This window comes from Panthera pardus, unplaced genomic scaffold (assembly GCF_024362965.1).
Source record: "Panthera pardus isolate Hobbes unplaced genomic scaffold, ASM2436296v1 HiC_scaffold_20, whole genome shotgun sequence".
NCBI classification, from domain to species: domain Eukaryota; kingdom Metazoa; phylum Chordata; class Mammalia; order Carnivora; family Felidae; genus Panthera; species Panthera pardus.
The window spans coordinates 53,904,287-53,917,045 of NW_026526766.1; the positions used below are offsets into that span (position 1 = coordinate 53,904,287).

A 12,759-nucleotide genomic window follows, 5' to 3' on the forward strand; every position below is an offset into this window, starting at 1 on the left:
ATATTTAATAATATATGTTTATTCATGTGTCTTTGTCAAAGATGTATTTAAAAAGGAAATGATTTTCCCAATTCAACTATTCTATAGATAAGATTAAAAAAACTAATCTTGACTTTGAAATCAAATTCTCTAAAGATAAGTCAAAACAAAGTATTCTGGAACTATACAAAGAAAGCATCCCCATGAATACTAACAACTAGGAGAAATGTATTAGTATATACAATGTTAAATATACATATACATATATTCATATATATGCATATATTCATAAATATATTGATATATTCATATATATATATGTTTTTAAGTTCACCAAAGTACTACCAGCAGTAGCTTAAAATCCAAAATACTGTAATGCTTTAAAATCCTCTAAAGAATCCTTTTCCATAATCAATAAATCTTCATATCCACTTGTTAATTTAGCTAGTATAGTACCATTTCAGCAAACTCTCAGGAGTGATGAAATAAAAACAAGAATTACTGTAACAATGTTAGCTCAGTATATATAAAATGACCTACATCCTCTTAGTCCATTAATAGAACCTTTGGGGAACCAAGCAGTTAAAAGTAAATTAACAATAAAAAACCCAACTGAATCAGGCTTTGACGTGTGCACATAGCTCACCTTCTTCAAACAGAACTCCAAACATAATATGAATTAAATAACAGTAGTCTAAAAATTTCATACAATAACTGGGTAATACAATGGTTGGTTTAATGCATGGTTAACACAATGACAGTGTGTAGCGCTGCCTGGGAGCAAGACGGGCAGAGCACTGGCCCCCTTGGTTCCCCGGGGCAGAAAGATGCTCTTTCACCACCTGCTGAGCGTGCCGGTGTTGGGAGTGAGGCTCAGGGACCCCCCCACCGCCCCCCTCCCCTGAGCCTCCAGGCCACCGAGGTCGGAGGCAGTTCAACAGTTCGACCTGAGGCGGGTCGAACCCTGCGCAGTTCGACCTTGACTTCGTGTCCCGTATGATACCCGAGGTGGAGTGGGCAGCGCTCCTGGAGGTGGCCACTACCTTGCTTCTGGTTGAAGTGCCCGAAAGGCCGATTCAAGGGAGGAGCATGATGAAGAATTTCTAAGAAGATGCACCACTCGCTGCTGGAAGGGGATGTGTCAGAGGGCACTTTGCAAAGTCCCGAGAGCGGACGTCTGTCCCGCAACACCGGTGGGATCCCCAACATGCTGCTGAATGCGGAAGGCGCCCAGACTTACCTGTGCCAGGTAGCGGTTTTCATCCTGTGACCCTGCGGATCTCTATGTATATTTTGTTTGCTGGTGCTGCCATGTACCCCAGTCCTTGATCCAGTGACACACTGAATACACAATATTCCTGAGCTTGATATTCTATTTTTTCCTGCTAAAGTTTCAAACACCGCCATCCCCCGAAAAGGAGGAAGGATTAAACCTTATACTTTGTATAATGAACTAGCTAGAACATAATAAAAAAAGAGACAAACTTTAAACAATAAATCATAAACGTTAACTGAAAACATAGACAGCGTACGAGCTACCTGTAAACAGTTAATAAGGAAAAATTCTTCTCCATGACTAAATAAATAATAAGAAGGATTTTCAGATAGAGGTAAAAAAAAAAAAAAAAAGAACTTGGCCGGGTGACCGTTCGTTATCCAAAGCAGAATTTAAGTTCAACTTTGTATTTACCTTAAGAAGAATCAATCCTAATGTAAATTAAATGTTAAGCTGAAGATATAGAGATCATCTGAAATAGGATAAAATCTTCCTCGAGTGTAATTACTTGTAAAATTATAATTGGCTTAAGGGCAACCCCAATTACAAATGCATTCCAGCTCAACCATAACTAAGTACCTATAAGCAAAACCATCTCTTATTACCATAATGGATTAACCTATATATGCAGAGAAAAATGTAAGTAATAAATGCTGCTTTGGATAATCCCTTATCAAAATGGATGAGCCATTGATAGAGAATAGATAGAAAACATTTTTAATGTATTCATTTAACATACTGTAAATCTGAAACATAAATGTGGTAAGAAAAGATTAAAAGTTAAAGTAAATGAACATTCAATCTTCCTTCTATTTGCTAAAGGAACCCATAAAACTTAAAAGTATTAACTGAATATGAAAACTAGTAATCTAAGAAATTAAGGAATCATTCTCTGAATTAATTATTTGGGTTGAGTGACCTCAGAGCATAGAAAAGCCAGCAAATGATCAAATCTGGACTGATCACTGAAAATACATAACCATCATGCATTGAACCAAAATTTGTATCAATAGAACAGATTTCTAAAGTGGAAACAATGAAATCCTGTTTTAGAGGTCAAATTGATGTTAAAATTATGGCTTTATTGTTGCATGCAGATATGCTTAGGATGTAACTTCCATTAAAAAGGTTCTTTTGTTCCATCATTAGAATTCTGTGTGGCCTGAGTTCAAACCAGAGAAGTTCCTTTTGGTGTCTCTTCATATAAAGATACCTCATAGTATGAAAGGACTTGACAAATAAGGTCTATTCTGCAAAAGGGTCTGATACTAAATAGATTTATATATAAGATATATATATATGTGTGTGTGTATATATATATATATACAGTAATAACATAAATTGAAAACTTTATTTGCAGGGGCTCAACTTTTTTATTTCAACGAGCATGCTGCTAATTCCTTTGCAATTATTAATTACCCCATTAGCCTTGACCTTCTTAATGCTTAACCAAAAGATTTAGGTTATGCTGAATTTCAAAAATAAATAAATATACTAATCTATATGGACTTCAGCCACTTGCAGATGCCATACAATGATATCTCAAAGAACAATTTCGACTTCTAACTTTACCAATACTAATATGGATTATTGCACCTATTATTGTCCTGACCTCGCTTAAACAAGTGTGAGCATCCACACTAAGATCATATCCACTAATAGGATTAAACCTCAAACTACCATTTGTATGCATGAAGCTTAGCTGTGTAGACAGTTAAGCTCAGAGCGTGCCCTCTAACTGGAGCTGTGTGAACACAACACAAATTCCACATGAGGTCACATTGGCAATTATTCTGTTATATTTAATAATAACTACACATATATGCACCTGTGCCCTTTACATTAACAACTACCTTCCCTAAATAACAGGCTTTGATCTACTTCTTACTTTTGGGAAGAGTGGCAGAAGCAGCCCACCCAAATTTTATTTAGCTGCTTCTTGAAACTCAGTATGGAAGTTCTACCTCCCAGCTTGGTGAAATGAATAATTCTCTTCTGCCCTTATATTTGTGGTATAAAGCTTATTCTTAGCCATCTTACATAGACTTCTATCTACTTTTGACTGTACTTAACACATCACAAAGGGGTCACTATATTGACTACTTGGTTTTTAAACTAGAATAGAATAGTAAAGACAACTAATGAAAGAGACAGCTAATTCAGGCTGACCTTAATCAGTGAGGGTTTTGATTAGGAGACGCTTAGATTTATAACTGACTATAATTGATTCTTATTGCCCCTGCCTTAGTAATAATTTTCTTCATAATAATGCTAAGCCCATTAGTAGTATCATGTCTTAATATATTTTTATCTCTTTAGCTGCTGGGCTGTCTATCACCTGAGCCTCCACAGTCTAAAGGAAATAAAATTTAAAAAAATATAAACACTATTTATCAACATCATCCTAGATTTTGATATTAGAATTATTAGAAAACATCATACACAAATTGTGACAGCATCTATGACTCACTACTAGTTATAAACATGGATTTCAAGGAAGGTGTTATTACTGGTCAAGTGTTCACAATCACATTTTCTATGCTAGGTAAAGCTTTATTTTGCATCTGATCACTTCACTTTTGAAAGTGACCTTAATTCTGACCCTTCTGATTGGTCTCTGTCTTTATATAGTAACGTATTGATACTGATCCTATTCTTCTTGTACTAATTTAGTACAACTAACTCTGAATCTTAGCTTTGCATTAAACACAGCAAAGAACAATTGATCCATTAGTGTCACGTCTATTTTTTTTTAACGTTTATTTATTATTATTGAGAGACAGAGAGAGACAGAGCATGAGCATGGAAGGGGCAGAGAGAGGAGGAGACACAGAGTCTGAAGTAGTCTCCAGGCTCTGAGCTGTCAGTACCCAGCCCAATGCGGAGCTCAAACTCAAAAACCAAGAGATCATGACCTGAGCGGAAGTCGGATGCTTAACCGACTGAGCCACCCAGGCGCCCCTAGTGTCATGTCTATTTAACATCATTCACCTCTGTAATTAGTAATTTCACATTCTGATTACTACAATTACTACCTATATACAGAAAAATCAAGAACATGTGAATTTGGTTGTGAAAATCTACAACTATCCACTTGTAGTTTACAATGAAATGCTTTCCCAATCAATCAAATTGTTACTATTTGACCCTAAAATTTTATTGTTACTAACACTGCCTTGGACTTCCCAGTCTATCAACAGAGAAATGAAGTAAATAAATAAAATAAATAAAATAAAAATAAATAAAAATAAAATAAAAGCTATGAGTCACAGATTTAGTCTACAAATGAATTTTTAAAAGTCTTATAAAAGTAAAATTAGTCTAACCACAAAACAAGTAACTCTGACACCCTAGATTATGGATTTTACCATAATTACCTAACACCTCTATCAATAGAAACCTCTCAGTCACATTCATAATAGCCCTTCTAAGCTTTTTAACTTATGCTATATGATAACTTCACTACAATTTTAGTGGGCATAATATCATTTTTTATTTATTATAATGCTTTATTAGAACTAAATGCTTAGCACTCCTTTTAAGAATTGTAGACAAATGCATTTTATTTTAATGTCAAAATTCTCAATCCATATCAACTTTAAAACTTACTTTCCTACCTTAAGTATGGTGCTTCAAAACAAATAAAATCTGAAGTGACTATCTCCTAAACCCTCACTATCTACACCCTTGGCAGTAGATACAAGCTGATTATCCCCATTAATACTAGTTGTTGCCAAGTTCACCTATCTTAAGTGCCTGTTGGGTGCCTGGATGGCTCAGTCAGTTAAGCAGCTGACCCTTGATTTTGGCTCTGGTCATGATCTCGCAGTTTGTGAGTTCGAGCCCATCATCAGGCTTTGTACTGACAGTGTGAAGCCTGCTTGGGATTCTCTGTCTCTCTCTCTCTCTCTCTCTCTCTCTCTGCCCCTCCCCTGCTCACTCTCTCTCAAAATAAGTAAATAAACTTTAATAAATAAATAAAGTGCCTGAAATCACCTCAAATAATGCTATATTTCAATGTTTCAGTTCAAATAATTTTAATCCAACATTCACTAACACAAAATTTATCCTGTTCTATATATTATTTGAAGCAATGTTAGTTCCAATATTTATTATTGCCATTTGATGCAGAAATAAGACCCAAAAAATGAATACAGGATTCTACTTTTCATTATATAAATTAATAGGATCCTTTCCACCTTCGGTAGCACTGAGTTATGTTCAACACCATAGACTCACTACCTTTACTTATAATATAATCCTGTACTTCCAAATAATCCCCAATAGGTGATCTCATAAATTACTATGACTAGCATGCATAATGACACTTATATTAAAAAATACCCCTGGGGGGTGGGAGGGAGAGGAGGGTGAGTGATGGGTATTGAGGAGGGCACCTTTTGGGATGAGCACTGGGTGTTGTACGGAGACCAATTCGACAATAAATTTCATATATTGAAAAAAATACCCCTACAGAGACTATATCTTTAACGACCAAAAATGCACATCAAAGCATAAATTGCACCAATTATGGAATGAGATTATAAAGGCAGTGCCCATATCAATTTTGATAACACTTACTATGCCTTAATATGTCTTAGAAAAGGTCTTCTACTAATGGATACCTACGACATTCTTTAAATATTAATTAAAATATGCTAAGTAGTTTATTTTATCTATTTGCTTTTGGGAAACATGTGTTTTGAATTCCTATCTTTCTATAATTAATCACTAAAATTAGTAAATTTATATTCTAGCCACTCCTCATCTCAACAATATTCCACTTGATTATGCTCCCTGTACCTAATTACAAAGAGAATTCTCAATAAACATTACTATGGACAAGATTGTTCTTCCATACCATTCTTCATTCTGTACATAAGAAAATCTGAACAGACGGTTATCACCAAAATCAGCAATTTAAATTATTAAATAAAACTATTCTTGGGGTCCCTGGGTGGCTCAGTTGGTTAACCGTCCGACTTCAGCTCAGGTCATGATCTTGAGGTTCGTGAGTTCGAGCCCCGCATTGGGCTCTGTGCTGACAGCTCAGAGCCTGGAGCCTGCTTCGGATTCTGTGTCTCCCTCTCTCTCTGCCCCTCCCCCACTCACACTTTGTCTCTCTCTGTCTCTCAAAAATGAATAAACATTAAAAAGAAAAAAAAAAAAAACACTACTCTCTTATTCTTTTAGCCCCAGCTTCCACTCAGTTCAAATGCAATAGGATTCTGGTCCCTGCTGTGGAAACACAAGTATCAGTAAGTATCCTGGATCCGCGTTTTAAGTTAACAGCTTTCTGTCTATAGCCTGAGTGTCCCCAGTGTCCTCCATGCTTACACATGTCTAAACAGCAAAAATAAAGAGTACCTCTTGTTTGGGCTCTTTCCTTTTATGATTTTCCAGGTATACCTAATGAGGTAATCATCATGCAGGCAAGTATCTCCAGTGAATCCATCGACTCTAAGTAGAAAAGAACATTTTCCTAATAATAATGATCCTAACCATCTTCTAAACAAAATGGTCATAATTACGAATTAGGGACAAAAGTGAGGAACAAGAGAGTGCATTATAATGCAAATACTTAATGTGAATATCAGAGAGGATTTGCATTGCTAAAGATAATGGACAGTCTCTGCAAGATGTTAAAGTATTTTTCATAAGACCTGTTGTTATGCTTTCTCATCTAAATAACATAACACTGTTACTTAGTCAGCTTTGAAATAACTGAGGGCTGTGAAGTAAATCACTAGCTGACAGTCACATCACGCTTGCTAAGGCAGGTCTTTATCAGTTTGCCCACCGTAACACTCTTGTACAGTTGATCATTAAACAGCATGGAGGGTTATGTGCCCCGACCTACCTCACTCCCCACAGCTGAAAGTTCACATATAACTTTGGACTCCCCAAAATGTAACTACTAATAGCCTACTGTCAACCAAAAGCTTTACTGGTAACATAAACAGGTAATTAACACGTTTTGTATGTTATATGTATTATATGTTGTAATCTTCAAATAAAGTAGGCTAGAGAAATGAAAATGTTCAGAAAATCATAAGAGAAAATACATTTACAATACTGTATTGCATTTATCAAAAAAAAAAATCCACATGTAAGTGCACCTGCATGGTTCAAACCCATGTTGTTCAAGGGTCAACTGCGTTTGATTTGATCACGTGTTCTACTTTTATACTCACATTCCCTACATAGAAAAATCATGGAATATTCTTATCTTTCATTCTAATCTTTCCCATTCTCCACTACTGGTATTGCCTAAGCTATATTAAAAGAATTGATATTTAATTAGTAAATGTATTCCAAACATTAAAGTGTATACATTATCTGTTGACAATCAGAATTTCTGGGAACCCTCAAATTAAATTCCACACATCTTACCTACAGCAAAAACCACCATCACACAAAACTTGAGTAGTGAGTTCCTTTTTCTGCTCTGACCCAGAGATGTACAGTAATTCCACCGAAAATGCTAGATCCTACTTCATTATGGTATGCTATGGTTAATGTCTTTGTCCGGTGGTTTTCTGCACCCACCCAAACTAGTGATTGTTGAAATGGCTGCTCTGCTCCTTAGAGCTAGTGAAACTTCTCTTTTCTCCACTTATTTTCTTTTAACAGAGAGAAACAGAACAAAATAATATAAATAAATCAACAAGGTCCTGACACTAAGAGTAAGACTGCATTTAAGCAATATGAACAATCACATACAAGTTAAATGGAAGGATGCTTGAAGCATGGGTGTAGCAACTCACTCAGTTCCACTTCCCAATATGGGAGGGGGGGAGCTCCTCCTGAGTAACAATCAGTCAGAGCTTGCTTTTAACACATCTATATCCTATGAGCATTACAACTGTGTTATCCAAATTTTGTTTTTAAGTTTATTCTTTTTGAGAGAGAGAGAGAGAGAGAGACAAAGCGTGAGTGGGGGAAGGGCAGAGAGAGAGAGAGCGATATGGAATCCAAAGCAGGCTCCAGGCTCTAAGTGCCTGATGCAGGGCTTGAACCCACCAACCGCGATATCATGACTTGAGCTGAAGTCGGATGCTTAACTGACTGAGCCACCCAGGTGTCCCCCAGATGCTTTATATTCCTTTTTTTTTCTTTAAGTGTCATGAAATTAGAGTGTATTAAATTCCCCAATTAAAATAATTCTATCCATTAATACTAATATTCAATTTTTTTTTTCTGTATAGTCTTCAATGCTACAAACTCGTGCAACTCTATTTCTAATTATACATTGATATGAAGAGATCAGGTAGATGAGGAAGAAGGAACAACGTGAACTGAAGACATGCAGCCATTGTGACAGGCAGAAAATGGAAGAGTATATTGTGTGACAGAAAGCCAAATGGAGAAAATATTTTCAGGAGGAAACCTGATTGGTTGTGCCAAGTGCTACCGATAAGTCAGGTAAGAAGAGGGCTCAGAACTGACCTTTGGACATAACAGTGTGATGGTTATATAATGGCCTGACAAGAGCTATTTCAGTGGAACCATGGAAAAGCTCAAATGAAGTGGGCACAAGAGAAACTAGGAGGGGAGGAATTGGAGTCTGCAGGTATACCGAGTTCTTTTGAGGAGCTTTCTTAAAGGGGAAAAGAGAAATGAGCAAAATTTGGAGATGCGTGTGAGGTCAAGAAAAAAAAATAAAATAAATTCGGAAAATGAATGCACGTTCTTAGGCTGATAGGAAAAAGAAAAGCTCGAAAATTGAGGACAGGAAGGAAACAGTTGTTGGCAAAGTTTCCATGAGTGAGAGATGAGGCATTCTAGCACATGAGGAGAGGAACTGATGGCAGCTGAAAGCACAGATAACTTTCCCCTAATAACAGAAGTAAGGTGAGTATATGGTGCTGATGAAGGTCATCTTCTAGAAGTGTGTCTAATTGCTGAAAAACTAAGAAGCAAGGTCATAATCTGACAATACAGAAGGAGCTTAGAGATTTGAGGACAGTGAAGGCAGAAAAGGATAGTTTCAGAGAGTAGAAGAGAAAATGGACAAAGGAAATGTCTTATGATTATTGCTTTATTCTGTTATTTAATTTGTTTTCCTCTTTTCTAATATTTAAATGAGGACAGGTCAATTTTACCAAGCTTGATATTTGAAAAGGAAACTTTTTAAAAAAATGGAAGAAGAAAAATTACTTTCAGTATATTCTACTTAGTTCTCCTTCATGTCTGTCTGAACATCATTTGAATGCTCCCTAAGGAACAGTGGGGCTGAATATTGTAGATCTTGATTATTAGTTCAGATAGCAGAAAAAAACTATCAAGAGATCTAATAATGTGGGCAGTCACGACTGGGGAGATACATTTCTCCTCTCTGTCTCTCTAATTCTGTCTAGACATAGTTTTAAGCTTACTAGTTGTGGAAGTCAGCCCACAAGATGGACTTCAATCATTACTGCCTCCTTGTATTCATATTTTTGTGTAGTTTCTTCTTACTTTGAATCAGGACAGGTCTGTGTGAGCAGCAGCTACAGTGGAAGTATGATTTCCGCGGGTAGACCATAAAAGGCATTGCACTTTCTGCTTTGGCTTTTTGGATTGCTTACTCTGGGGGAACCCATCCTGATGTGAGGACATTTAAGCGGCCGCATAGAGAGGCCCATGAAAAGGCACTGAAGTCACCAAATGATACTGAGTACCAATACACTAACATTGCAACAGCATCTCCTAAAAGTGGATCCTTCAGCTCTAATCAAACCTTCATGTGGCTGCAGGCCCAGTCGATACTTGCTTGCAACCACAGGAGAGGCCCTGAGCCAAGCTTCCCAGCCAAGTCCCTTTTGAACTCCTGACCCAGAGAAACTGTGAGAGATACCAAATTATTATAGTTGGGTTAAGACACTAATTAGCGCTCTCACTAAACGCTAGTTAACTAATAAAGGAGAATTTATCCTTGGAGAGATATGTAACTTGGCGAGACTTTATGGTAAGGAAAACTCCTACAGCTCACTGATTTTCTCTTTTCTTCAGACTCCATACATTGCTGGTAAGAGTCTGTTGGAATTTGCCTCCAAATGGGTTGGTCTCCCTTTCTCTTAAATTCTCACAATATTTCCCCCAAACATCACATTTATTTTTTAGTTTACTCTAGATGAAAGAGAGCATTGTCTTAATCCTTTTTGCATTAATTCTACATTTCAAAATACATTAAAAATGCCATGCTGATGCCACAGTAAATATACCAAGTGGACTATAACAGTAAAGAACGCTAGGGACCCTTGGGTGGCTCAGTCAGTCGAGCCTCCGACTTCCGGCTGAGGTCATGATCTCGCCATTGTGAGTTTGAGCCCCATGTTGGAGTCGCTGCTGTCAGCACAGAGCCCACTTCAGATCCTGTCCTCTTCTCTCTGCCCCTCCCCCACTTGCTCTAGTTATCTCTCTCTCAAAAAATAAACATTAAAAAAAAAGGTAAAGAACACTAAATATCCACCACATAAAAATGATCTGTCATTACTTCAGAACATCAGAAATAGGGAGAACAGAAAATACAGATATATTTTGAGGCACCTGGGTGGCTCAGTCGGTTAAGCGTCCGACTTCAGCTCAGGTCATGATCTCACAGTTTGTGGATTTGAGCCCCGCGCCGGGCTCTGTGCTGACAGCTCAGAGCCTGGAGCCTGCTTCGGATTCTGCGTCTCCCTCTCTATCTCTGCCCCTCCCCTGCTCATGCTCTGTCACTGTCTCAAAAATAAATAAACATTAAAAAAAATTAAAAAGAAATACAGATATATATTAAAAATAGCAAATTACGTTAACAATATGCAAAGAGAGACATAGATAAGGTCACTTTGACTGACTGAAAGCCTAAGTGTGTCAAATAAAGGGAGTGAGCTGATAAAATCCACACCTTCCCAATTGCCAGTACAATTGGGGGATCATCTGCTGAACAAAGATAAGCCATAAAAGGAAAGCAAAGGTATCAGATAAATTAAATTATATTAAAGCAAAACACAAAATCATGATATAGCACTATTTTTAAGAAATCCAAGAAATATTTTTTTATTTCATAGAGAGCTTCATCTTGTTTATATTTCAAGATTAAATATCTTAACATCATCATCTTCTCCCATTTTACCATAAGAGTTTCTGAATACTATTCATTCAATCAACAAATATTTATTGAGCCCCTACTACATGCAGCACTATTCTAAAAACTAGAAATAGAATAGTGAATAAGAAAGACAGTCCCTTCCTTCATGGAGCTTAAAACTAGTACAGATAAGGGGCGCCTGAGTGGCTCAGTCGGTTAGGTGTCCGTCTTCAGCTCAGGTCATTATCTCACGGTCAATGGGTTTGAGCCCCGCAATAGGTTTTGTGCTGACAGCTCAGAACCTGGAGGCTGCTTTGGATTCTGCGTCTCCCTCTCACTCTGTCCCTCCCCCTCTTGTGCTCTGTCTCTCTCTCAAAAATAAACATTAAAAAAAAATTTAAAAAAAACCTAGTACAGATAAAATTAACAAATAAGCACATTACATCATATGAGTATTAAGTGCTATTAAGAAAAATTAAAAAGGTAAGGTGTTACATAGTCAAGATGGATGGGTCTTGATGCAGGCTGGCTGGGTTCTCGGACCCAGAAAGGGTCCCACAGGACCAACCAAGAGGGTCTTTGGCTTTGAGCAGGATGGAAATCAAATGCAAGCTGAGAGGAAGTGTGAGCAGAGTTTATTGAAGACAGAGCAGATACAGAGTGTCTGGGAGATTCAGGAAGGAAAGGAGCGAGAGTCTTGTCTTTGCTTGGGACCTGGAGTTTTTATTGAGGATTGTGGTCTCCTCAGGCAACCAGGAACAAAGATGAGTGTTTAGGTGTTCTCCATTAGTCATTTATGCCCCAAGAGCCACAGATCTTGGTGAGACAGGGGTCTTGGTGAGTCAGTGGTCTTGGAAAATGTTCATGATGCTCTCACCTGGTCACTCCTTAGATGTTACCTATTGTGCTAGAAGACTCCAAAGAAATAACTAACTCCTTGGCCTTTACCATGAGGACATACATGATCTGTTCTATAAGACATGTGTAAAGTGGGGGTGTAGGGCCTATTCAAGAATAGAAGCAGGGAAAGGAGCAAAATAGCAGTTTTTCTTGGAGTCCCTTTAGTTTCCCTGTCTCAGTCTATTTAAAAGAATATGGTCAAAGTCTAACAAAGTCAGTTACTATTAAATGTAAAATAGGTATAGATTTGATTCTCAACACTTGAATGCATAAACTCTCTTTCCCCATGTTCCAAATTGAGTTCAATTTGTCTTTGAGGACTTCCTTATCTTTACCTTCTCCTTGAATGTTTAATAAGAAATTCAATCAGTCATTTTGCAGGAGACTCTTTCCCTTTCTTAAGGTCATGTAGGACTCCAAACTTAATAACTTTGGGAAGCTTGAAGAAAGACCACAGATCTATGGGTCATGGCCCCCACACAGATGTTCGATGTCCAAGGCCACATAGGCCATTCAAAAGCATTCAGTGACGATGCTCTGGACCATCTCC

The 12,759-nt window shown here is 37.3% G+C and overlaps 1 protein-coding gene across 1 annotated transcript; it reads left to right on the forward strand.

Moving 5' to 3' along the window:
- The first annotated feature begins 733 nt into the window (after positions 1–733).
- Positions 734–1,249, forward strand: LOC128778592 (multifunctional methyltransferase subunit TRM112-like protein). Its single transcript, XM_053908004.1, is given in 4 exon segments — positions 734–845; positions 932–1,060; positions 1,063–1,083; positions 1,086–1,249. Coding segments are annotated over 4 exon segments (426 nt in total).
- The last annotated feature ends 11,510 nt before the right edge of the window (positions 1,250–12,759 follow it).